Below are 21,607 nucleotides of genomic sequence, written 5' to 3'. Positions count from 1 at the left end.
GGGCTGATCTTTAAGAAGGAGCTGGGTGACCCTTGATGGTGCCAGGAATTGAGGGCATAAGACAGAGGTGTATAGGAGGATACCAATTTCGGGCAAAAGGAAGCCTTCTTTATCCCCAGGGGCAGGCAGTGGGTAGCTGAACCATGCTGGGGTGGAGGGAGACGGAGAATGGGTTTGGTGGCCCTCCCTGCACCATCTCAGCCTGGAAAGCTGGGGCCTGTGATGAACGGGAGCGCGGGGCCCTGTCCCATGTCCTGCCGCCCACTGGACTGCATGAAAGAGGAAATGCAGCTGCAGACTGAGAGCCTAAAAGGAACTCCTGAATCTGCTGCAAAGCCCTTGGCTGAGTGGGGCTGAGCACCCCTCTTTGTTCTCTTGCCCCCTGGCACTGAGATCCTTCCCTGCGGTGGTCACCGGAGCTGGGTAGTGAGGCTTTGTTTATCTGATGTTCAGTATTGGTGGGGGCGGGAAAAGGGAGGGAGAAGAGGCTCTCTACATATCTCCTTGTAGAGTGAAGCAGTCAAGAAAGTGCACCATCCCTGGCCTGACCTTTGGTAACAGGCATGTATCAACCACTTACCCAAAGTCACCCAGGCCTAATACACTGTCCAAGTACCCGAGAAACTGGAAGGGAGACTGGGGGAGAGGGCTGTGTTGTGTGGCGCACTCCTGGTTTACAGGCGCAGACAGGAACACACAGAGCACCGTCAGCCTTCCCCAGCTTCCGCCTGGCCCCTCGCCCTTCTGCTTCAGTGCTGGCCTGTTGGTCAGGCGAGCAGGGCCAGGGGAGCGACGCGGGACTGCTTGTGGAGCTCAGCTGGGAGCATGGGGGGAGGCAGCAGGCCTGGAGGTACAACTGCTCTCCTGGGCTGGGGGTGGGGATGCCCAGGAGGCCCCCCAGGCCAGCAGACCTCAGCCTCCTTGGGAGAGTGCTGGACGCGGTAATCTGTGGTCAGCGTCAGAGGTCCCTAACCACATGGCCCCTTCTTTGCAGCCTTCCCTTGTGGACTCAACCCTATCCCCTGGCCAGCCTCTGCACTTCCGTCACCTAAACGCAGCGCTGCTTGTGGTGACTCACAGTTGGATCCTCTTGTGGGTGTCCCTCCGTCTAGACTGGGGGAGCTCATTAGTTTTATATTCCTGGTTTTTGGCACAGCTGTCTGGCACCTCGGGCAGTGGCTGTTGAACAGCCCACGGTGCCTCTGGGGAGGCAAAGCCCCCACCCTCTCTCACAGGGGGTCTGCGGATGGACGCCAGGGCTTTCAGAGTCTCTCCGACCCGAGAGCTCCTGGACGCCACGAGCAGGGGTGCCGGGCGCCCTCTAGTGGACACCGCGTGTGTGCGCAGCTCCGGGCCGGACGCCCTCTAGTGGACCTCGCGAACACGCGCAGCTCCGGGCCGGGCGCCCTCTAGTGGACCTCGCGAGCACGCGCAGCTCCGGGCCGGGCGCCCTCTAATGGACATAGCGTGTGCGCGCAGCTCCAGGCCGGGCGCCCTCTAGTGGACCTCGCGAGCACGCGCAGCTCCGGGCCGGGCGCCCTCTAGTGGACCTCGCGAGCACGCGCAGCTCCAGGCCGGGCGCCCTCTAGTGGACCTCGCGAGCACGCGCAGCTCCGGGCCGGGCGCCCTCTAGTGGACCTCGCGAGCACACGCAGCTCCGGACCGGGCGCTCGCGGTGGGAAGACGCCAGAGCCCAGGAAGGAGCTCACGCGCGCTCTCTGTGAAGCTGGTTGGGCCGACGGCTGTTTCCCAGCTCCCTGTCCTCTCCTCGGCCTGACAGCTCACTCCCTTCAGGCCGCCAGGAGGGCTACATCTGTCTCCTGCTCGACCCAGGACGCCAGCAGTCAGCGTCAGTCACGGTTGGTCCCTGTTCCCCTCAGCGCCAGGCACCCTCAGAGAAGGGGCAGCCCCAGGGCCCTCAGGGGCCACCTCCATCACAGCGCTGCCTCCCTCACCTGGCAAACACCGTCCTGCTCTGTGGAGTCCATGAGCACACTTACTTCCAACGTGCATTCTCTCTCGTCCCCTCAGCTCAGCCACCAGTCACTCTCTCTCCCCTGTACCCCCAACAGGTAAACAGCTGAGCAAGTCGAGGCCACGTGGGGACCCAGGTCTGACTGGGACAGTATGAAGACATGTCTTCCAGGTCCATCGCCGGCACCTACCTCTCAGCATGCAGGCTGGCTTCTCCCTCTGTGGGCCTGCGGGCCATGGCCCCGCTATCCCAGGAGGCCAGAGGCCAGCTCAGGGTTTCTCTAGGCATCTGCACTTCCCGGGACCATCGCCCCGCGGCCGCCGCAGTGCACCTACCTTCATTCGGGGGTGCTGGCGACTCCTCGGTGACTGCTTCCCCCGAGCCCACCTGCGTCCTGGCACTGAGGGAAAAGCGGTAGCGCGACACGGGGTCTGCTCTCTGCACCGTGAACTTGGTCTGATTGGGAGAGAAGTTTTCCACTATCTGCTTTCCTACTTTGGTTCCATTAACTGGAGAGAGACAGGTAAGTGGAATTGAGCTTTAGCAATGTTGACCATGATGGCTTATATATAAACTGCTGCTGGAAGGAGGAAGCCTTCTCGACTCTGCTGGGAAGGGAACCCATGAAGCCTGCTCGTGATCTTAAGGACTCGGCCTGGGAGACGTTTCAAAGGCTGAGTGTTGGGCCACAACTCCTCTCTGGCTCTTCAATGACGCACTAGGGTTAACACTTGCCCACTGATCTCATTATTGCTAGCTCAACACAAGGTTATGTGGCTGATTCTGAAAGATTCAACTTTTAATCCTCGAGCTTTTTCAACAAGGACAAACTTGAGTTCCTTTTTCCCTTTCAACAGAACTAGGGCAAAACCACTAGAGCCTTTCATTGTTAGTTCCTCCTTTGTAAAAGTTCTATTCACTATATACCTCAGAGGGGGAAGGTCAGGTCCAGAGGTGGATTCAGAATCACATACAAGCACACAGTTGGCTATTAAAATCCTTAATAACACAATGCCTGCCCTTTGAGCCTCACAGTAAGGTATAACATCACCTACTTTAGATGACATTTGAAGTCTTCCAAACGAATGATGCTCCTGTCCCTGCCTGGTGATGCTGAATTCTTTAGGTGAGGTCATCCCAACCCAGGCTCCTGAGTGAGCCAATATCCAATACTGAATATTTAATATTCCATGGCAACTCCACAAACAGCTGCTTTACCCAAAATGGCAACGTGTTAAGGTGGCCCCGAGGGTCAGTGTCATGTGGATCCCTATGCATGTACTGTCTGCCCTAGCGGATGGAAGCTCTGTCAAGTAAGAAATGTTCTGTCCTAGACTTTTAGGAATTAGAGACTCTAAGACTCCTGAGCCTGGGAGTTGAATCCCTCATCAGACCAGATGCCCCCTATGCCTCACCAGGTGAGTGGAAGCCCCCTGAAGGAGAAGCTGTGACAAGAGAGCAGGGATTGGGTCTCACTTGCCTCCCATAATCCTATAGGAAGCTTTTTCCCTTCCCCTTGCATCCCTCCACAATGCCCTGTGTACCTGGAGGCTTTCTACCTTGATTCCTTAGGAAAAGTGGTGAGAATGGGGTTTCTGATTCTCAGATTATCCAAGAGAAAGAAGGGCAGAACGTACAGGCCACGTATTTGAGAGTATATCCAATCAGGATCCCATTGGGGTGTTCTGGATGATCCCATTCCAGGTTGATTGTCTCCAGGTTGGGCTGCCGGACTCGGAAACGCCTGGGGGCACTGGGTACTTGGGGAAGGAGGAGAGAGCGGGGGACGGGGGGAGAGAAAGGGGCGGGCAGGATGAGGAAAACACAAGAAACAAAGCACAAGTATGAAGGCATTGACCTCTGGACAACCCCTGTGCTGGATTGCTGCTAAGCCAGAACCTGGAGGGCTGTGAGGTGGCTAGCACCTACTGCCTCATCCAGGATGGCATTTCCCCACATCTAGGACAAGCACGGCTCAGACTTGGTTTATCTGGGGAAGGAATCAGTCAAGTTCTCCTTTAAAAACTACCCTGAATATAGCACACATTAGACTCTGATCCTGCAAAAAAACCTCCAGGTTGGGCAGAATCATCCTCAGGTAGGAAACCGACTTTAGCCTCTGTTTGGTAACAGAAACCGCAGTTCTCAACCTTCAGACAAGGATTCTTACCACAGGGTCAAAGTATCAAACCTTGGCCTCTGGGCTGAGAACGCCAGGTTCAGGGGTGAGGAGAGAGAAACCCACATTGGAACACATGGATGGGGCCAGGAGCAGGAGCAATGGGGAGAGGCTGGTGATGACAACCAGACAAGGAGGAAGGGATACAGGAATAAAGAAACAAGGGCAGGGAAACACAGGAGAGGAAAAAGGAAGAGGGGCAGAAGAATGGGGGAAAGTAACAGGTAAGAAGGCAGGAAGGAGAAACAGAAGAGGGCCTGGTCTGGGGGGCCTGGCAGGAACAGGAGATGTGCGGGGACCTGCCCAGGTGTCCAGCTCCCAGGACTGGGCACCCTTGAAGGACAGCCTCTAGGTCACAGTGGTGACAGGAGGGAAGGTCCTTGGGGCTGAGGCTGGCGAACCAAGCAGATGCCTCCTGGGAGTCCGGGTGCCTTCTGGGAGTCCAGGTGCCTTCTGGGAGTCCAGGTGCCTCCTGGGAGTCCAGGTGCCTTCTGGGAGTCCAGGTGCCTCCTGGGAATCCAGGTGCCTGGGCTCCCTCAAGATGCTGTGGGCGGCTCCCGCAGTGCCCTTAGGAGTTCATGTGCACAGCCTGTCCAGAGTTCTGTCAGCCGCCTCACAGTCTTGTTCTACATAGAACCGCCCGTCAGGGCAGCCGCCTCGGGGACAGCGCTCCATGGGTGCCATCAGTGTGCCAGTCATCCCTCCACGAGGTTGTGCAGAGATCAACTTGTGTCATGCGGGGAGAGGCGTGCTGGAGGCGCTTGGGGCCACTCGGCCATGCCACCCCCGTCCTGCCCTCCCTGGGGAGCAGCAGCCGGACCTACCTCCTTCCGGGGTGGTGAACTCCTTGGTTTCACTGCGAGGCCCATCGCCTCGCCCATTGACCACAACCATCTCCAGCTTGTAGTTGCTGTAGGGGAAGAGGCGGGACACCACACCACGCAGGCGGTCGCCGGGGAAGCCAGCTTGCTGCCTCTTCTGAGACACCCACAGGTTCTTCAGCAAGCTGCTCTCCCTCCAGTAGTAGGCCTTGGGACAGAGGCGGGCTGGTGAGGGCTCAGCCGGAAAGGGCAGGGTTAGTTGTTAGTGGTGGTGCTGGTGGTGACTGGTCTTCCCTTTCCTGGCCACGGGCTCCAAATCGCAGAGGCCCTCAGCAGCCCCGCAGAGGGCTGGGGGAGGCAACCTGACAGTCCCCGATCATGAGCCACTAGCACGTGGGGACCGATGTCAAACCAAATAGAGTTTTTGTTTTCGATCATTTTCTGAGCTGTGTCGTCTCTCTGGGGAACAGGCATGCTGGCCAAACGTACAGCCGAGATGCTCCATCTTGAGACTTATTTCCAAGCAGGGGATAGGTTGCTCAGGGAGTCTGTACCAAAAGCACAAATTCGAGCCAAGGGCCCAGGCATGGAGAGCTCTTTTCTGTGCTCAGAGACCACATCACCTTGAGTTAGATTTAGTATGGTTTAGATTGGCAGCAGACAGGAGCTGAAAAGTAGCAGGTTAGCCCCAGACGTCTGAATACAAGACAGGGTTGATTTAGTCCTTTAAAATCAAAAGCTTCCTCTTGATACTATTTAAAAACCATTAGGATAGTGACATGTCCAAGCCAATGGGAGACCAGGCTGTGGGATGGCAAGAGCTGGGGTGGGATGGGACAGCCTGTGGAAGGTGGTAGTGCCACAGTCAGAAGGCTGTGGCATGGGGTGTGATAAGCAGTGGAAGGGAAGCCCCAGGTCAGGCCATCACACCAGCATCACCCGGGGCTTCCAAGGACAAGGTATGGAGGAAGTCCAGACTTAAGAAGGGGACCCAAAGAGAGCTTTAGCCAAAAACATCTCCAGGCAAGTAGGTTCAAGGTGCAAGTTGGGGAAGAGCTCATTCAAGCATATATATCATCTCCCTTTCCTTCCTCGGTCTGCCGAATCCATTTCCCTAGAAGAGACTGACTCCCTCTGTGCCACCAACTGTCCATCAGCCAACCCCCGATGACCCCTAAGGCACAGAACCCATGTTACCCCAGGGCCACAGCCTCTCCAGGAGTTTTAAATAGAGCAGCTCATCAGGGAGAGCCTTGAATACCCATTCAAGGCTCATTCAAAGAGAGAAACATCAGGGAGAGAAGGGGCGGGTGGGGGAAGTCAAGGGCCATAATAACTGCAGTTGGCTGTGGCAACAGGGAAGGGTTTGTACCCTTGCAGTAGCTCTTCCGGTTAGCTGGGGCTTCATGAAATCAGATTGGGTGAGGCAAGCAGCCCAGAAGGGCCTGTAGGAGAGGGGAGGGTGTAGCTCAGCGGTGCCTCAACACTGCCTCTGAAGATACATGCGTGTCCTCACACGGAGGGCAAGCATAATGTGTTCTGTGTGGCCAAGGCACACCCAGCACACCTGGTGCAGGAGACACCTGGTGTTTCTCTGAGGATATTTTGAACAGCTCGCTCTAGACATCCTCTTTTTTGTTCTGGCTGTGCTGCATGGCTTGCAGGATCGTAGTTTCCCGACCAGGCCAAGGAGCTGAAAGTGTGGAGTCCTGACCGCTGGACCACCAGGGAATTCCTCAGACATCATCTTCTTAAACCAACTCTGGATCCAACAACTATCCCAAGGACCCCTTCCAAACATCTCATGTACCGCGTCTGCTACCCCCTCGCCCTGTTAGGGAGCTGCGTGGTTAGACGGGGCCTGCAGCTGGCTTCCTCACTCGATATTCTCTGAGCTGGCCCTGGACCGTGTCGGAGTAGACGCGGTTCCACTGAAGGCTGATGGCGGTGCTGTTCAGGACTCGGATTTTAACATCTGTGGGTGCAGCCCTGGGATCTGCAATGTGTCGGGACAGAGAGCTGGTTATGCAGGTGGGGCTGCCCCTCCCTGACTCCAGGGTCCCCTCCGACCTGCTTGCCCTCTGCTGGCTTGCGCCTTCAGCCCACTCTGGACGTTGGGCACTCCCTCCAGGCCAAGTGGCGTGATGGCACTCCACTGTGGCTGGCCTCCCGGTGGCTTATCAACCTTGCTGTTTCCCCTCTAACCCTGTCCTCACACTGGAAATAGTCCCCCTTGAGTGGCATTTGTTTCTTGCCAGCGCCCCGCAGGAAACCCTGCCCGCAGACTAAAGACACCCTAGCCTAGTTCAGGAAAAGACTCTGATCCTGTGACTACCTGCAGAGGGAGGGCCACTGAGCCCATAATTGGCTCTCTCCCCCATTTTTTCTACTCTGCCCCAACAGTGGTTCTGCCCTATCCCCTCTAACATATCGGCCGCGGGGTACACAGATGCGATGGAAACGGTGGGCTGGTCCATGAGTCCATGGCTAGATGCTGGCTTTTCCATACTTACCCTCCAGAAGTCCCCACCGCCTTCTGTCTGGAAATGTCTGCCACCATGGAAATGAGGAGCGGGATGGACAGAGGGCCTTCTGATCCCCACTCCTTATCTCCCAAGGGGGTCCGATCCACAATCACCTCCACGGAAGTGGGGCACGGGACCTGATCCTCACTCCCTCCTAGCTCACTGTCGTGAACCCTACTGGCCCTGCTCATGACCCCAGCACTGGCCCCCTGAACCCACTCTTTCCCAAGACTCTCCTCCCTCCTTCCTTTGGGTCACCCCACCCACCTCCATGGTTTCTTCTCGGATCAGACCCACATCCACCAGGGTATGGATTACCCTGACCAGGAGGGGCATCACTAACCCTCCGGCCTTGCTCAGCAGCCTGCAGGACTATGTACTGATGTACTGCTCCCACTGTCTGGAGAGGCAGGTACACACTTCTACACATATCCCACAATCACGTTGATTTATCCAGTGACAGCCTCCAGAGAACTCCTCTTTTTATGCCCAGTGTTGCAGTGGCTGGCCTGGAGCGTTCGGTCTGGGGAGCTGTGGACTTCAGGCCCTCCAGGATTCCCCTGGGGAGCCCAGGGAGGAGTCTGGCCTGGCCCTGCTTCCTGTGGAGGCATCTAGTTATGGCCTTTGGGTCAGATGGTCCTTGGGGCTAGCAAGGCCTGCCAGTAAGATAGACCACAAACCTGGGTTCTGTTCTTAAGCCTGGAGTTTGCTATTGTGCAATATGGGCGGGGGTTTCCCTTGCAGGACCCCAGTTTTCATGTTTATAACGTGAGAGTATTGGGCTGTGTGAAGATGTTCATTAATTCTAACTAGCATTCAGATGATACCATCTCTGCTCCCGGCACCGCCTGGGGCCTGTCTGCTCTAGGTCACTGCTGGAAACCCCTCTTTCCTGGTAACTCGCTGTCCTCCAGGATGCTCTTAGAAGACCCAGGGCCCACGCCAAGGTTCCTGGTCTGTGGGGATGGCCTGGGCAGCCCAGCCGTGCGGGCCCGGGGTGGAGGGAGGGCGGGTACTCACAATCTTCTCCAGAGTAACCGATGACGGTGTCTGGCTCAGGGCCCTTCCCAAAGTCATTTTCAGCCTGGACTCGGATCTCGTAGGGCACATAGACGGGGGTCTGCCCCACCACGTAGCGGGAGCCCCACACGGTGACGTTGTTCCAGGCCTCGCGGGCCTCTCTCCGCCGCCACTTGACGATGTAGCGCAGGTTGGGGCCGAAGGCGGAAGTGGCATTCATGGGCTGAGTGGGGAGAGATGGCAGGAGTGGTGGGGCACTGGCGAGGAGCCCGGGCCACCCTGCCTCGCCCTCTTCCTGTGGCAGGCCCCTGTCCCCAGCCTGCCCAACCATAGCCAGCCCCTTGCAGAGCTGGGGAGAGCCTGGCCCCCACTCTGAGTCCCCCGGGAGCCCAGAGTCCTGCAAAGCCAGCAGCGCGCAGATCCCCCACCCAGGCCCCAGTCCCTGTGACCTCACAGCCCCCCCTCGGCAGGTACACAGGCAGTAAAAGCATCACTGTCAACAGGACTCTGCAGTGATGGAGCAACCAGAAGCAGAATGTGCACGGTGATGTGACAAGCCTCCAGAGTCAGAGGAGCGGGTTCTGGTTCAGCCATGGCACGCCTGCTGCCAATGAGTCAAAATTCCCGACTTCAGTCCTAGCGAATCCACGCCTATCTGCCCTACCCTTCTTACAAGGCTGGAGCTGGGAGCGGGCGTAACTCTGTCTTTGTTCCCCAAGGGCTGGTCCAGGAACCGTTCCCTGGGCATCTGCAATATGGAGCTGAACCACTTCTTGCCAGGTCCTAAAGATGAGCCCTGGAGTCTTAAGTCTGGGCTCAGCCCAACTGCCAAGGCTGCTGTGAGACCAGGCCCTCGGCAGACAGTGATGGTCGTGATTCTAAACTCTGCATCCGTCTGTTTCCATTATGCACAGCAACAGCACAAAAACGTTAAAATTTCAGTGGCTGGGACTTCCCTGGTGGCACATGTTGCGGAGCGACCAAGCCTGTGCACCACAATTACTGAAGCCCATGTGCCCTGGAGCCTGTGCTCTGTAACAAAAGAAGCCCCCACACCACAGCTAGAGAGCAGCCCCTTCTCTCCACAGCTGGAGAAAGCCCTCGCGCAGCAACAGAGACCCAGAGCAGCCAAAAATAAAAAGTGTTCAGTGGCTGAATTTGCATCTCAGACTTAGAAGCAGTTTGGGAAAAAAAAAAAAAATGTCATTTGGAGGCCACATATCCCAGTTTTGGTTTGGAAAATGTGGTCAGGTGAGCCAAGATGGAAGATGAGTTTTTCAATCCTGGTCTGGCAGTTATCTTCGGAGTCCCTCTGTCCATCCTGGACTTACAGACGGCTGCCACTGGAGGCCCACCACTAGGCTGGTCTCTCTCCACACTCAACAATCTCCAGCGAGAGGAGCTCAGAACTCACTGAAGTGAGGTACCGGTGTTTAGGCTACATCTTTTCTGGGGACTAATCTAAACCTCTCCTTCTTCTAAAGAAGTGCTTTGGTTTTGTGGGACTCTCTCTCTGCTTTTGCCAGAATGATAGCGTCTGTTTCCTAAGTCACCTCTGCTCCTGCCTTAAAGGTTGCTCTTAGATACTCTCCTGTTTGATTTCTTGATGCTCGATGCAAAGAGTGGCCCTCACACCAGGCAGGACGCCTGGGCCATCCTGCAGCCTGGGGGCCCCAGGGGTGTACAGGGTGAGGGCCCCTAAGACTGCCAGGCAAGCATCGCAGGCGGGCTGGAGGGGCTCTCACCGTCCACGTGATCTCCATGTTGTTCTTCCTGGTCCCCTCTCCCTTCACATCAGAGGGGTTGGACTCGGGGGCTGGAACCCAAATGGAGACAAAGTTCAAACCCAGGGCATGCTTCACAGGGCACAGTAAACAGCCTCTCCTCCCCAGCTGACTGGCCCCTTCCGTGCTCGTCTCTGCACTTCTCAACACACTCCGTCCCCTACGCAGCTGAGCTCGCTCTGCCACTCTGTGGTACATACGATGTGCCTTCCTAGCTGAGACTTCAACCCCCAAAGGAGGGATAGTTTCTTCTGAGTTTTAATCTCTGACAAGATAGCATTTATTATAAGGCTTTCCATACTTCAGATGCTCAACAGAGCCAACTCAATGTGGATTATCCACTAAGGGTGTTTAATACCAACTCGGTTTATCCTGGCATTCAACATTTTGGGGGAGCGGCTTTCACCCTCAGTGAGCCAGTGTGATTTCAGAAATCTAAGCATTTCATTACCCAAGTATGTCAAGAGACCTTATGCGACATAAGAGTATATGTTTCTACTGCCAGTCTTCACAGCTCTTCCCTTTAAAGCAGATCAAGAATTATTCATAATTATTACTAATAAGTAATAATAAAAATGTCAGTTAACATTTATTGTGTGCTTACTCCATGCACATTACATTAGGGACCTGAATTATATTTTCAAACCACTGTATTTTCACAATAGCCCTATAACGGAGATGGCATAATTATTCTGTTTCATAGATGAGGAGGCCTGGAGTAGCTTGCCTAAATTCATGTGGCGGGGGACCTGGGGAACTTTGTACTCGGGTGCCCGGCGTCAGCACCTGCCGTTAGCCCTCAAGCACTCACGTGCTCCGCTGGTTCGGTAGCGCTCAGATGGGAGGCTGGGGTGGCTGCTGCCCACCTCATTGATGGCGATGACCCGGAACTGGTAGTTGACGTAGGGCGATAGCCGGAGCACAGCTGAGTTGACACTGCCCGGGAACTTGGAATGGTCATGCCAGACCCCTGGCTGGAACTGGTCTTCTTCAAACTGGACGACGTAGTCTGAGGAGGCAAGGAAGTCGGGACTGTCTGGGGAGCTGAGTCAGTGAGCTCTTTCCCAGGGTGTCCCTCGGGTTCCCAGCAGTGTTGACAGCCTCCCGTAGGGAGACAGAGGCACAAGAACCCTTCCCAAACACAGAACGGGAGACAGACCACAGCCTCTTCCTGTCGACAGCCCAGGGCACACGCCCAGTGAGGGGTGGCGGGGCCCGAAGCCAGGGCCGGGCCGGCCACCAGGCTGCATCCCTCTCTCCTGGTCGGCGCGAGCCCGTGGCTGACCTGTGATGGGGCTGTTGTTGTCGTCCCCTGGGATCCAGGTCAGCCTCACGCTTCTCTCGGCCAGGTCAGTGAGCTCCAGGTCCCGGGGTCGGTCCGGTCGTCCTGGCAGCAGAGGGAGGGGCCTCCAGAGTCAGAGCCGGCCCGGCCTGCACGGGCCCCAACCCCGGCCACCGTCCAGCAGACAGGACTCGGGTGGGCTGAGTTCACCCCCCGCAGGGACCAACCCCAGCCTGTGCTGGAGGGTCAGCCCAGGGGCCACCCCTGCCCTCGGGGTTCAAGGAAGGACAAAGAGGAAAGACCCCCAAATTCCACCCCCAAAGAATATCAAGGGGTGCAGGGAGCAGTGAGAATTGGGGCCAACCCACCCCAATCTGTGGGTGTTCTTGGAGTGGAAACATTTGGGAGTCACACCTTTAGGAAAGAAGTATGGGACTTCCGTCTATAATTATCTTCTACTCTGTGTGCTGAGGCTCTGAGAGGGCAGGAGCCCAGGAGGGTGTTTGGAGAGCTTGCAGGGCAGAGCAGTTAGGGGGATGGGGGGGTGGCCGACAAACACAGAGGACCAGGCCAGGGAGGAGAGAGCAGCTCCGTCTAGAAGCTTCCATGATGGACAGCAGGACAGTGTCCCCCCACAAGGGTGGGGCAGTGCCTTTGGGAGCTCCAGTCTCACTGGGTTTCTGAAGTGGGTGTGAGTGCCCTCCTGGCCACCGACTGGGGAGAGCAGGCGTGTTTCTTTTCTCCCATCCTGGCCCCTTGAACTAGTTATTTCCACATTTTGGCTGGTAACTGGAAGGATCCGAAAGGTGGGTCCCAGCAGCCACATTTACGTGTTGCACGCACGTGCACGTGGACTGTAAATGGGTGCGTAACAGCAGATCTGGAGAGGCTGCCAAAGAGATGGGCCTACGGATGACTGGAAGCAAGCGTTCCGAGACCGCGTGGAGAACAGGCCACCCAGGGGAGTGGTGGGCGTGGCCAGAGGTAAGGGGTGGGAAGGGACCGCAACTCAGTCTGCCAGAGGGGCGGGACTAGAAGGGCTCAGGGAGGGGACGGGCCTCCTGAGAGGGCTCAGACTTGGTGGGGGTGGGGCGAGCTGGCCCCTCCCCTGTGCACAGCACTCCTTTCCTGCGCGCCCCTCTGAGGCACCTGGAGTGCTTGGCGTGAGTCCCGGGGTTAGTACGAATTACCTTTGGGAAGGGCAGCCAAACGGTTAGTTGGAGTGGCCTGATCAGCTGCAAAGGTAAGACGGGTTATCCAGGTTAGCAGGTCATCTGGGGATAAAGGTGCTCTAAGGGTGGGATCAGGAGGCCAGGCTTGAACAGCAGCCCCTGCTTGGCCTCACCCCCCATCCCCGGAGGGTGCCCCGGCCCTCACAAAGGCCTTCCCGTGCTCCCTCCGCAGCCAGGGGCGGGCACGCGGTCTGCTTGCTATCCTGGTGCTGGCACCGTGTCTGGGCCCACTGCTCCCCGGGACAGTGCAGGGACACACCGAGATGGCAGAGGTGAAAAGAGGATACACCCTGCTGGGCGGGAGACCACACCCCCGGGTTTGGGATGGCTTCGTATTTACAGGCTGGCTTGGGGGCGAGCCTCCAAGAGGGAGTCATCGGGAGTGCCCGGCACCCTGTGAAATCCCTCCAGGAGACGTGGGCAGATAAAGCAGCAGCGGGTGTTGGAAGGCCAAACAGAGCTGTCTTGTTGGATAGGCAGTTTTAATTGACTTAGTGGTTTAGAGTCAGCTGTAAAGTTGGTAAAGATGACCACAATAAGAACCCCGTCCATCCCTCTCTCCTCTGGGACCTTTCAGTTGAGGATTGAGGCGAGTCAGTGATTCCATTCAGGAGGTAAGGCATCCAGTACAGCCTGCTCTGAGAGGAGCAGCTTCCTAACCCTCAGACCCTTAGACAAGAGGACCCCCACGCCTGGCTGGCTGGCTGACCGCGGGCGCTGCCCTCCGAGCCACCCCCACCTCTCTGGACGCTGGGAGGTGGGGTGAGGGCAGCGGTTACCTAGCGCTGCCCTCCGAGCCACCCCCACTTCTCTGAACGCGGGGAGGCGGGGCGGGGGCAGCGGTGGTTACCTAGCACGGTCAGGTAGGCTTTCGCCAGGTCTTGGTCTAGCTCAGTGCTGGCAACACACGTGTAGCTGCCCTGGTCCCGCTCGGCCACGCCGAAGATGGTCAGGGAGTCCTCCTCCTTCTTCATTCTGCAAAGGAACAGGGAGGGGTTGGAGGAAGGTGGAGGGGAGACAGTGAGGTGGGGAGGTGGGGCTGGCGGGCACTGCCTGTCCACCTTCTCCCTGGGGTGGGGACAGTGGTCCGAGCGGGCAGCTGCAGCCCCTCCTAGGGGACGGGGGCTCATCACAGTGCTGTGGGGGGGCAGGGTCTTCCTGTCACGCTGAGCACTCGTGCAGCTTCACGGAAGGGACGGAACACAGGTGGCACTAGAGCGGCCCCCTCTGTATTCACCGTGCTCGGATCCCCCCCAACCCCAGGTCCTCTGCGCTCCCCTCCTGAATTAGGGCATAGCTTGGCACACCCCTGAAGGCAGGTCTTCTCAAGCTCCCAGCTCTGTCTCCAACCCAGAGCGATGCCTGCACTCAGCCAAGTGCCCTGGGCTCCCCTGAACTGTCTCCACAGCAGGAGGAGGGCACCCAGGAGCTGGGTGCCAGCAAACCCGTGCCCACTGGAGGATTATGCCCCTCCAGGAAACCAGATGATCAGCAGACCCAGCTGGTACCCACGTGCACCCTGCCCCAAGACCGAAGCTGGCACAGAAGAGAGCCTGGGGAGAGGCTCAGAGCGTTCTCAGCCCCAGCTGCATATTCCCAACAGCTGGGGGACTTTACACACCATCTACGCCTGGGCCTGCCGTCAACTCCAGTCAGATCCGAATCTGGCTGAGGGAGAGGACAGGCGTGGGCCCAGGGCACAGTAAGGGTGAGCCAACTAACCACAGGGTCAGAGCCTGCTCAGGCAGCCCCGCCCTCTGTCGGGGGATGCGGAACTGCTGGCTGGGCTGCAAGGAGGCGGGGGGGCGTCCAGTCTGGACGCCAAAGAGGAGCAAGGAGGGGCCGAAGGACAGAGAAGAGAGTGCAGATGGAGAGAGGAGGGAAAGGAGGGAAGGAGGGGAGAGGAGCAGGGTGCTGAGCGGAGAGAGGGCAGGCACTGGAGGGGGTCTCCCCTGAGGGGTCCAGAACCCTCTTCGGCGGCTCTGCAGCGAAACACCGACATAGGAGCCGCAGGTGCGTCCACGCATCGCCAGGAGCAAGGGAGAAGGCAGGGCCCCAGAGAGCAGCAGGCAGGGAGGCAGGAGTGGAGACCTGTTACTGATGTACAGCGGCTCGTCATCCTTCAGCCAGGAGACTGTGAGCTTCAGGGACGGGTCGTGCTTCACGCGGCACTCCAGCTGCACCGTGCTGCCCCTCTTGGCGACCTGGTCCTCCGGCATCCGGTAGATCCTCGTGGGGTCTGCGGAGAAGCGCCTGAGCTCGAGCTCCTCTCTGCCACCCCCACCCGCGAGCGGCCACAGGGTGACACGCAAGCCTAGCTTGCATGGACCGCGGAGCGTGGCAGAAGCAGGATTCAGTTAGGTGAACTGGTCGGGGAGGCCCGGAATAGGAGATCCCCAGTGGGAATAATGCCCAGGTCCTTCCTCGCTGGCTCAGGAACACAGGACGTGCTTTCTGGGGCGGTGGTGGGGAGCTGGTGTGGGGAGCAGGCCTCCCTGCCTAGGGAAGTGTGTGCAGCACCCAGGCCAGCTGGGGGCCCTGAGGGAGGTCCCACTAGGGATTACACATTAAGGGTGGTGCGCTTTCAAAGTGACACACACGGATAGCTTTGAGGACTTGGCATTCTCCAAGTAAAAAATGCCCCCCACTCCCCAACTCACTGCGCCCTCTACCTAGCGACCCTCTCCTTTACCTTTGACCTCAAGGCGGACCTGGTTCTCTGCTTTGCCCAGGATGTTGGTGGCAACACAGGTGTAGATGCCCTGGTCCTCTTTTCGGATCATCTTGATCTCCAGGCTGCCGTTCTCATAGACGTGGTAGTTGCCACCGTCCAGGTTGCTTCCTTGTCCATTCTTAAACCTCACAACGGGGCAGCAGGACACACAGCATGCTGAGAAAGGGCCAGCCCGGGGGGAGGGGCCCCGGGGGGAGGGGCCCCGGGGGGAGGGGCCCCGGGGGGAGGGGCCCCGGGGGGAGGGGCCCCGGGGGGAGGGGCCCCGGGGGGAGGGGCCCCGGGGGGAGGGGCCCGGGGGGGAGGGGCCCCGGGGGGGAGGGGCCCCGGGGGGGAGGGGCCCAGGGCCGCGTGCCTGCCCCCCACCCAGGGCTGGCCTTGGCAAGCCTCTGGCCTCGGTTTCCTTCCTTGCACAATAAGAGGCCTGACCCAGATGCTCTGCCAGCTTCGTCTCAGCCTCCACCCTTTGCGGTTCCCAGGACTTGCTGAACCCCTCTCATGGGCCGAATGCGATGAGAGAGGTGAGACAGATGCCCCTCCAGATGCCCCCGTGGGGGAAGCCTGGTCTCCTGGAACTTACCATCGGAGCGTGGGGATGGGAGACCCAAAGAACGGGCAGTCCAGCCGGGTCCGGTTGTACAGGATCACCCTGATGAGCTGGTTCCGGGGCGACAGCATCCGAGGCGGCACGTCTGCAACCCCAGAGACCTAACCCTGACCTTGGGCGGGCGTCTGCCTTCCTCTGGGACCCGAGAGACCTAACCCTGACCTTGGGCGGGGGTCTGCCTTCCTCCCCCTCCTTGGGGACCAGTCTTATCTCTGTGTGCCTTCTCCTCGGGGCAGCTTTCTAAATACCAGTGTGACCTCCCCCATCAACCTCCCTCCCAGATTAGGTGAGGAGGGAGGAAGCTTACCTATCTGCACCTAGTCTACATCCAGCCCCACTTTTGCAGAGGACGCCCCCAGCCTTCCAGCAGCTTCTGTATCCGCCCCTCCACAGCCCCAAGGCTTCTCCTAGTGGCACCTGCCCACTGCCCTCTGTCTGCTCCAGGAGGGCCACAAACACACTCAGGGTAGTTTCTACCCTAAGGCCATGGAGAACCCAGGGGAGACTCAACATGGACACACCAAGAAGGTGAGATGGTCCCTTCTCTTGTCGGGGGAGGGAGGGGACTGACACTGGCGTTTCAGCTCTCCGTTCATCCTCTGAGTGGAATGAACCATCTGCACATCCAGCTCTGCAGATTTCAAGTCCTCCATCACCCCTCCTCATTTCACCCTGGGTCTCCACACTTCCCCACTCCGCTGCCCTTCTCCCCGCAGCCTGACCGATCTCTCAAGCAGAGAGGGAGCCCACGCTGCGAGCAGGGGCCGGGAGGCCCCCGGCAGGCGAGCGGAGAGGGGCGCACTCACCCAGCACGCTGACGAAGGCATTGGCCAGCAGGTAGCCGTGCTCGTTGGAGCTGTTGCACTGATACACGGCCCGGCTGCTGATCTGCGTGTCACGGAAGATGATGGTGTCCCCGGCCACCTCTCGGTTGGGGTTGGGCGGCGCCGCTACAGACAGGAAGGTGCTCCTCGTAAGATGGGGAGGGCGGGCAGAGGGCGTGTGGGACTCTGCTAGGACTGAGCCAGAGTCTATTTCTCAATCCGTCCACTGGGAACAGGAATCCTGGTCAAAGCTACATGGCAGCTGGGCAGCTGTGGTTTGAATTCTAACCACATTATGCACTGGCCCTACTGGCTCTAAACGCCTCGGTCTCCTTGTCTGGGGATAACACCACCCCGTGGCATTTCTATGAGGGTGAATGAAGAGTCTGAGCATGTCCTTAGAAGAGGGCTGAGCACATGTGGTGGGAGGGCTGGCTGGTTGCTGTTAGCATCTTAACCCAATGTGCATACACTCAAAAGGATTTTGAAAAGCATATGAAAAGTGTTTTGAAAAGCAATACACAACTAGGTGGGACCTGCCCGCTTCCCATCCTCTGAGCAGAGCACTCTGCAGACGTCCACAAAGTTAAACCTGGAGGTGCACGCCTGCTGAAAGTTGATGCGCCCTTGCATTTGCCAAAGGGACCTAACCTTCCCAAGACACGTGCACACTGAGAGGACACCCTGCCGCAGTTCTCCTGGCCGCGGATGCAGAGAGCGGAGGCTGGGGAGTCGCTTCAGGCACGTCCGACTCTTTGCAACCCTATGGACCTTAGCCTGCCAGGCTCCTCTGTTCACAGGATTCTCCAGGCAAGAATACTGGAGTGGGTGCCACGCCCTCCGCCAGGAGATCTTCCCGACCCAGGGATCGAACCCGCATCTCTTATGTCTCCTGAACTGGCAGGGGGGTTCTTTACCACCAGCTCCCAGGGAAGCCCAAATCACTCTAAGAGTTGGGGCAAATCAGTAGCTCCTCCGGGCCTCACTTCCTTCACCTGTCAAGTAGGGAAGCATTTCTTCCATCTTCCCCTCCTCTGAGGACGGGTAGGGTAAGAGAGCAAGAATGAGATAACAAGTGATACAAATAAAAGTTTTCCAGAAATGTAAAGAATCCACCCTTTTCTCATCTTTCACACCACGAGGTGCCTTTCCTCTGTAAGGTTCTGGGCCTGGGCCAGATGACTCGGCTTGTGTGATCTATGACCTCACCCAGGGTCACTCAGACCTTCCCCAGGAGTGGCAGAGGGGGACCCAGGGCCCGGCCCCACGGGCGCCACCCCACAGACAGCAGGTCTGAGCCTGGAGATGTGGAGTCAGCCGGTGAGCAAAGCCAAGGTCAGCATTCTTACCCTTCTTCCGGCATCTCAGCAAAAAGGCACAAAGGAAGCAACGCCAGCAACTTTACGTCTCCTCGCCTGGTGAGGCGACCAGCGTTTCTCCCAGTCACTCCTTTGAATGATGGGGGACCTTGCCAGGGCCAGGGCTCAGCTGCAAATCCCGGGCTCTGCATTTCTTTAATGGTGCTGTGGAGTTTAGAGTCTTTGTCTGCCTTATCCCCAAAGTGCCATCAGGACAGGGAGAAGGGCAGAGGGCAGGCCCAGTCAGTAAGTGGCTTGCATGCAGGGGGAAGCTATCTCCCAGGATAACCAGAGGCTCAGGACCAAACAGGGCAGATTGGGCATTGTCACAGCAGCCTCCAGCTCCCTCAGTCCCAGGTCGTGTGACCTTGGGCAGCTGCTGCAAAGGCAGCACTTCATTTCCTCATCTTCCACGGCTGAGGTTAATGAGGTAAGAGGGATGCTCAGCGCCCAGCACCCAGTAAATGTCTAGAAAGGTGCATTCACGCCTTCTCCTCTGCCTGTCACCCTACCTCTCCACCTTTTATCAGCTGTTGCTCACGAGTTAGGCTCTGAGTTCTTGCCATCTAGTTTCTGTCCCATCTGGTTGATAATACAGTTTGTATTTGCTCTGACCCTTCAGAGAAAGTAAGGACGGAACATTTAAAATGTGAAGCAGGGCTTCCCTGGTAGTGGAGAGTGGTAAGGGATCCACCTGCCAATGCAGAAGACACAGGTTCACTCCCTGGCCCGGGAAGATCCCACATGCCACGGGGCAACTAAGCCCAAGCAGCAAACTACTGCGCCCTGGAGCCTGGGGCTGCAGCTACTGGGCCTGCGCCCTGGAGCCCGGGGGGCCGCAGCCACTGGGCCTGCGCCCTGGAGCCCGAGCTCCACGAGCAGAGAGGCCACTGCAGTGAGAAGCCCGCACACCGCAACCGGAGATGAGCCCCCGCCCCCCACAGCCAGGGAGGGCCCCCCGCTCCCCTCAGTTAGAGAAAAGCCTGCGCGGCAATGAAGGCGCAGTGCAGCCAAAACCAAATAAAGTTATTGCTTAAAGAGTAAATGCAACTAGAGTGAATTCAGATGTGAAACTTCGACTGAGACTCTGGCTGGAAGGAGCCTGGAGCCACGCACCCCTGCATCTGGAGGGGACTAAACCTCCCTGGACGCCAGTGTGCACTCAGTAACTGCTCTGGGCAGCTCTGCTCTCAGAGGGGCTTCCCCTCATTTCCGATCGTATCGCCCATGTTGTCGCACAACCCTGCCTCTTATTATACCCTCAGCAGAGGGAGGGGTTTGGTGGGGGGCAATGAAGATGAGCTACCAAGGTCTCCTCTACCTCCTGAGCCCCATGACCCAGAGCCCATAATCTCAGGGACACAGCTGAGGTCCCCAGCTCTTGAACGGGGTTTGCAGTTATTAGGGGCAGAAAGCAGACATTTATGAAAAAACCCGAGGGAGCAGAAATCCCCTAAACACGGGCGCGGGCCTCCTGTTCTCTCTCGCACAAAGGAGGCAGGTTTCCTCCCTCTTGAAGGGTCCAAAGGGATGGGCCGCTCCCTCACTTCTGATGGCACAGAGCTGGTCCACAGGGCTGGGGAGCTGGATGCTCCCAGGAGGGAGAGCAGAGACAGGCAGGACAGCAGCGGTTACTCACATTGCAGAGGTTCCCCGTTCACCATCCACTGGACCGTGGGCTTGGGGTTTCCATTGGCTCGACACACCAGTCTCCCATCCTCACCAGGAGCCAGGATGAGGTTCTTGGGTTCATCCAGCCAGTATGGAGCAGCTGGAAGGCAAGGACAGGCACAGGCAGGGCTGTCAGATGACACCAGCAGGCAGAAGAAACCCAGTGGGCTCCCTCTCGGAAGGCAGGAGCCCCAAGTGCCAGCCCCTCCCCTCCCCCCCCCACCCCCCCCGCCCCCACCAGCCCAGGGCTCGTCCTGGGATGACGGTCCAGACCTCTGGTCGACTCGGCACTGCAGATGCGGACTGGTTTATTTCAAGTTCACAGAACAAGAGTTCTAAACTGAGGCCTCCTGAAGAGCTTTTAAGAAACACAAATGCCAGGGCCCATCTTCAACCTAGTAAGTCAGAATCCCCGGGGGAAGCCCAGGCAGCCAATGATTTGAGAGCTACTCAGAAAAGGCGATGGCACCCCACCCCAGGACTCTTGCCTGGGAAATCCCATGGATGGAGGAGCCTGGCAGGCTGCAGTCCATGGGGTCATTAAGAGTCAGACACGACTGAGCTACTTCACTTTCACTTTTCACTTTCATGCACTGGAGAAGGCAATGGCACCCCACTCCAGTGTTCTTGCCTGGAGACTCCCAGGGACGGCGGAGCCTGGTGGGCTGCCGTCTATGGGGTCACACAGAGTCGGACACGGCTGAAGCGACTTAGCAGCAGCAGCAGCAGCAGGCCCTCCTGATGTGCACCCAAGGGTTCGAGCCGGGGAGGGCAGTAAAGTAGCAGGGGCCGGCCCCGCTGGATTTCCACGCTATTGCTGCAAGATCAGACCACTTAGGAAAGGCATGCTGCTCATTCTTTTACTGTTGACCTTTGGTCAGCAGAAGCTCTTAGCTGGCCACTCCTTCCAACTGTTTGAAAATTTTGTGAATATGTGGATTTCTCTGAGAAGAGGGTCCTTCAGATCAGAATTCAAAGATCTTGAAACCCCAATAAATGTTAAGCACCCCTATTCTGAGTGTGGTGCTGAAACCAAGGTCATAGGTCAATGAGCTTGTGCTAAGAAAGTTCTTGTCCTGTAGTATTTAACCTCATCACCCTGATCATCCATTCAGCCCCGCCATTCAGACTGAGAAGTGATTGGTGGACCTCCCAGCCCCATGGCTGGGACCCACAAAGACACGTGCTCCATTGCTGACAACAGCTCAGGTGTTTTTAGGGGAGGGAAGTGATTTCCTAAAAAAATAATTCAGGCCATGATCCCTCCCCGTTTTTAAGAAGAACCACGTTCAAGTACACAGACAGCACAGGGCTAAGACAACACACCATGAATGAGACACGAAAGACAGGTTCCGGGTCATCCAAACGGGCCACAGAAGAGAGTGCGCCTGCTGAGAGAGCCCCGGGCGCTCAGGGGAGGAGGGCAATGGTGGGGGGATCTCCGCCCGTGACACCCCCCTTCCTCCCTGCCCTTACACACTCCTGCAGGTCGCTATTGGCACTCATCAGTGTGCTGGTGTTTTCCCCACTCACGCAACCACCCCGAGAGGGAGGGATGGCCGTGGAGTTGAGGGCTGGCGAGACTGTCGTAATGAGAA

At 57.8% G+C, this 21,607-nt stretch overlaps 1 protein-coding gene across 1 annotated transcript in view; it reads right to left on the bottom strand.

Moving 5' to 3' along the window:
• The window catches only part of NFASC (neurofascin), a 165,702-nt gene that overhangs the window by 24,758 nt on the left and 119,337 nt on the right, over nt 1–21,607 (bottom strand). Inside the window, exons 12-26 of the mRNA XM_052654213.1 lie at nt 19,978–20,109; nt 16,963–17,106; nt 16,130–16,241; nt 15,511–15,677; nt 14,910–15,057; nt 13,669–13,793; nt 12,777–12,821; nt 11,590–11,691; nt 11,116–11,313; nt 10,266–10,336; nt 8,521–8,743; nt 6,856–6,971; nt 4,979–5,183; nt 3,613–3,735; nt 2,311–2,484 (exon numbers count right to left, since the gene is read on the bottom strand). Coding sequence (XP_052510173.1) covers nt 2,311–2,484; nt 3,613–3,735; nt 4,979–5,183; nt 6,856–6,971; nt 8,521–8,743; nt 10,266–10,336; nt 11,116–11,313; nt 11,590–11,691; nt 12,777–12,821; nt 13,669–13,793; nt 14,910–15,057; nt 15,511–15,677; nt 16,130–16,241; nt 16,963–17,106; nt 19,978–20,109 — 2,085 coding nt within the window. The remainder of the gene's footprint in view (nt 1–2,310; nt 2,485–3,612; nt 3,736–4,978; nt 5,184–6,855; nt 6,972–8,520; nt 8,744–10,265; nt 10,337–11,115; nt 11,314–11,589; nt 11,692–12,776; nt 12,822–13,668; nt 13,794–14,909; nt 15,058–15,510; nt 15,678–16,129; nt 16,242–16,962; nt 17,107–19,977; nt 20,110–21,607) is intronic.

This window comes from Budorcas taxicolor, chromosome 16 (assembly GCF_023091745.1).
Source record: "Budorcas taxicolor isolate Tak-1 chromosome 16, Takin1.1, whole genome shotgun sequence".
NCBI classification, from domain to species: Eukaryota; Metazoa; Chordata; class Mammalia; order Artiodactyla; family Bovidae; genus Budorcas; species Budorcas taxicolor.
The sequence above is the reverse complement of the archived record's forward strand: the minus strand, read 5'-3'. Positions and strand labels throughout refer to the sequence as shown.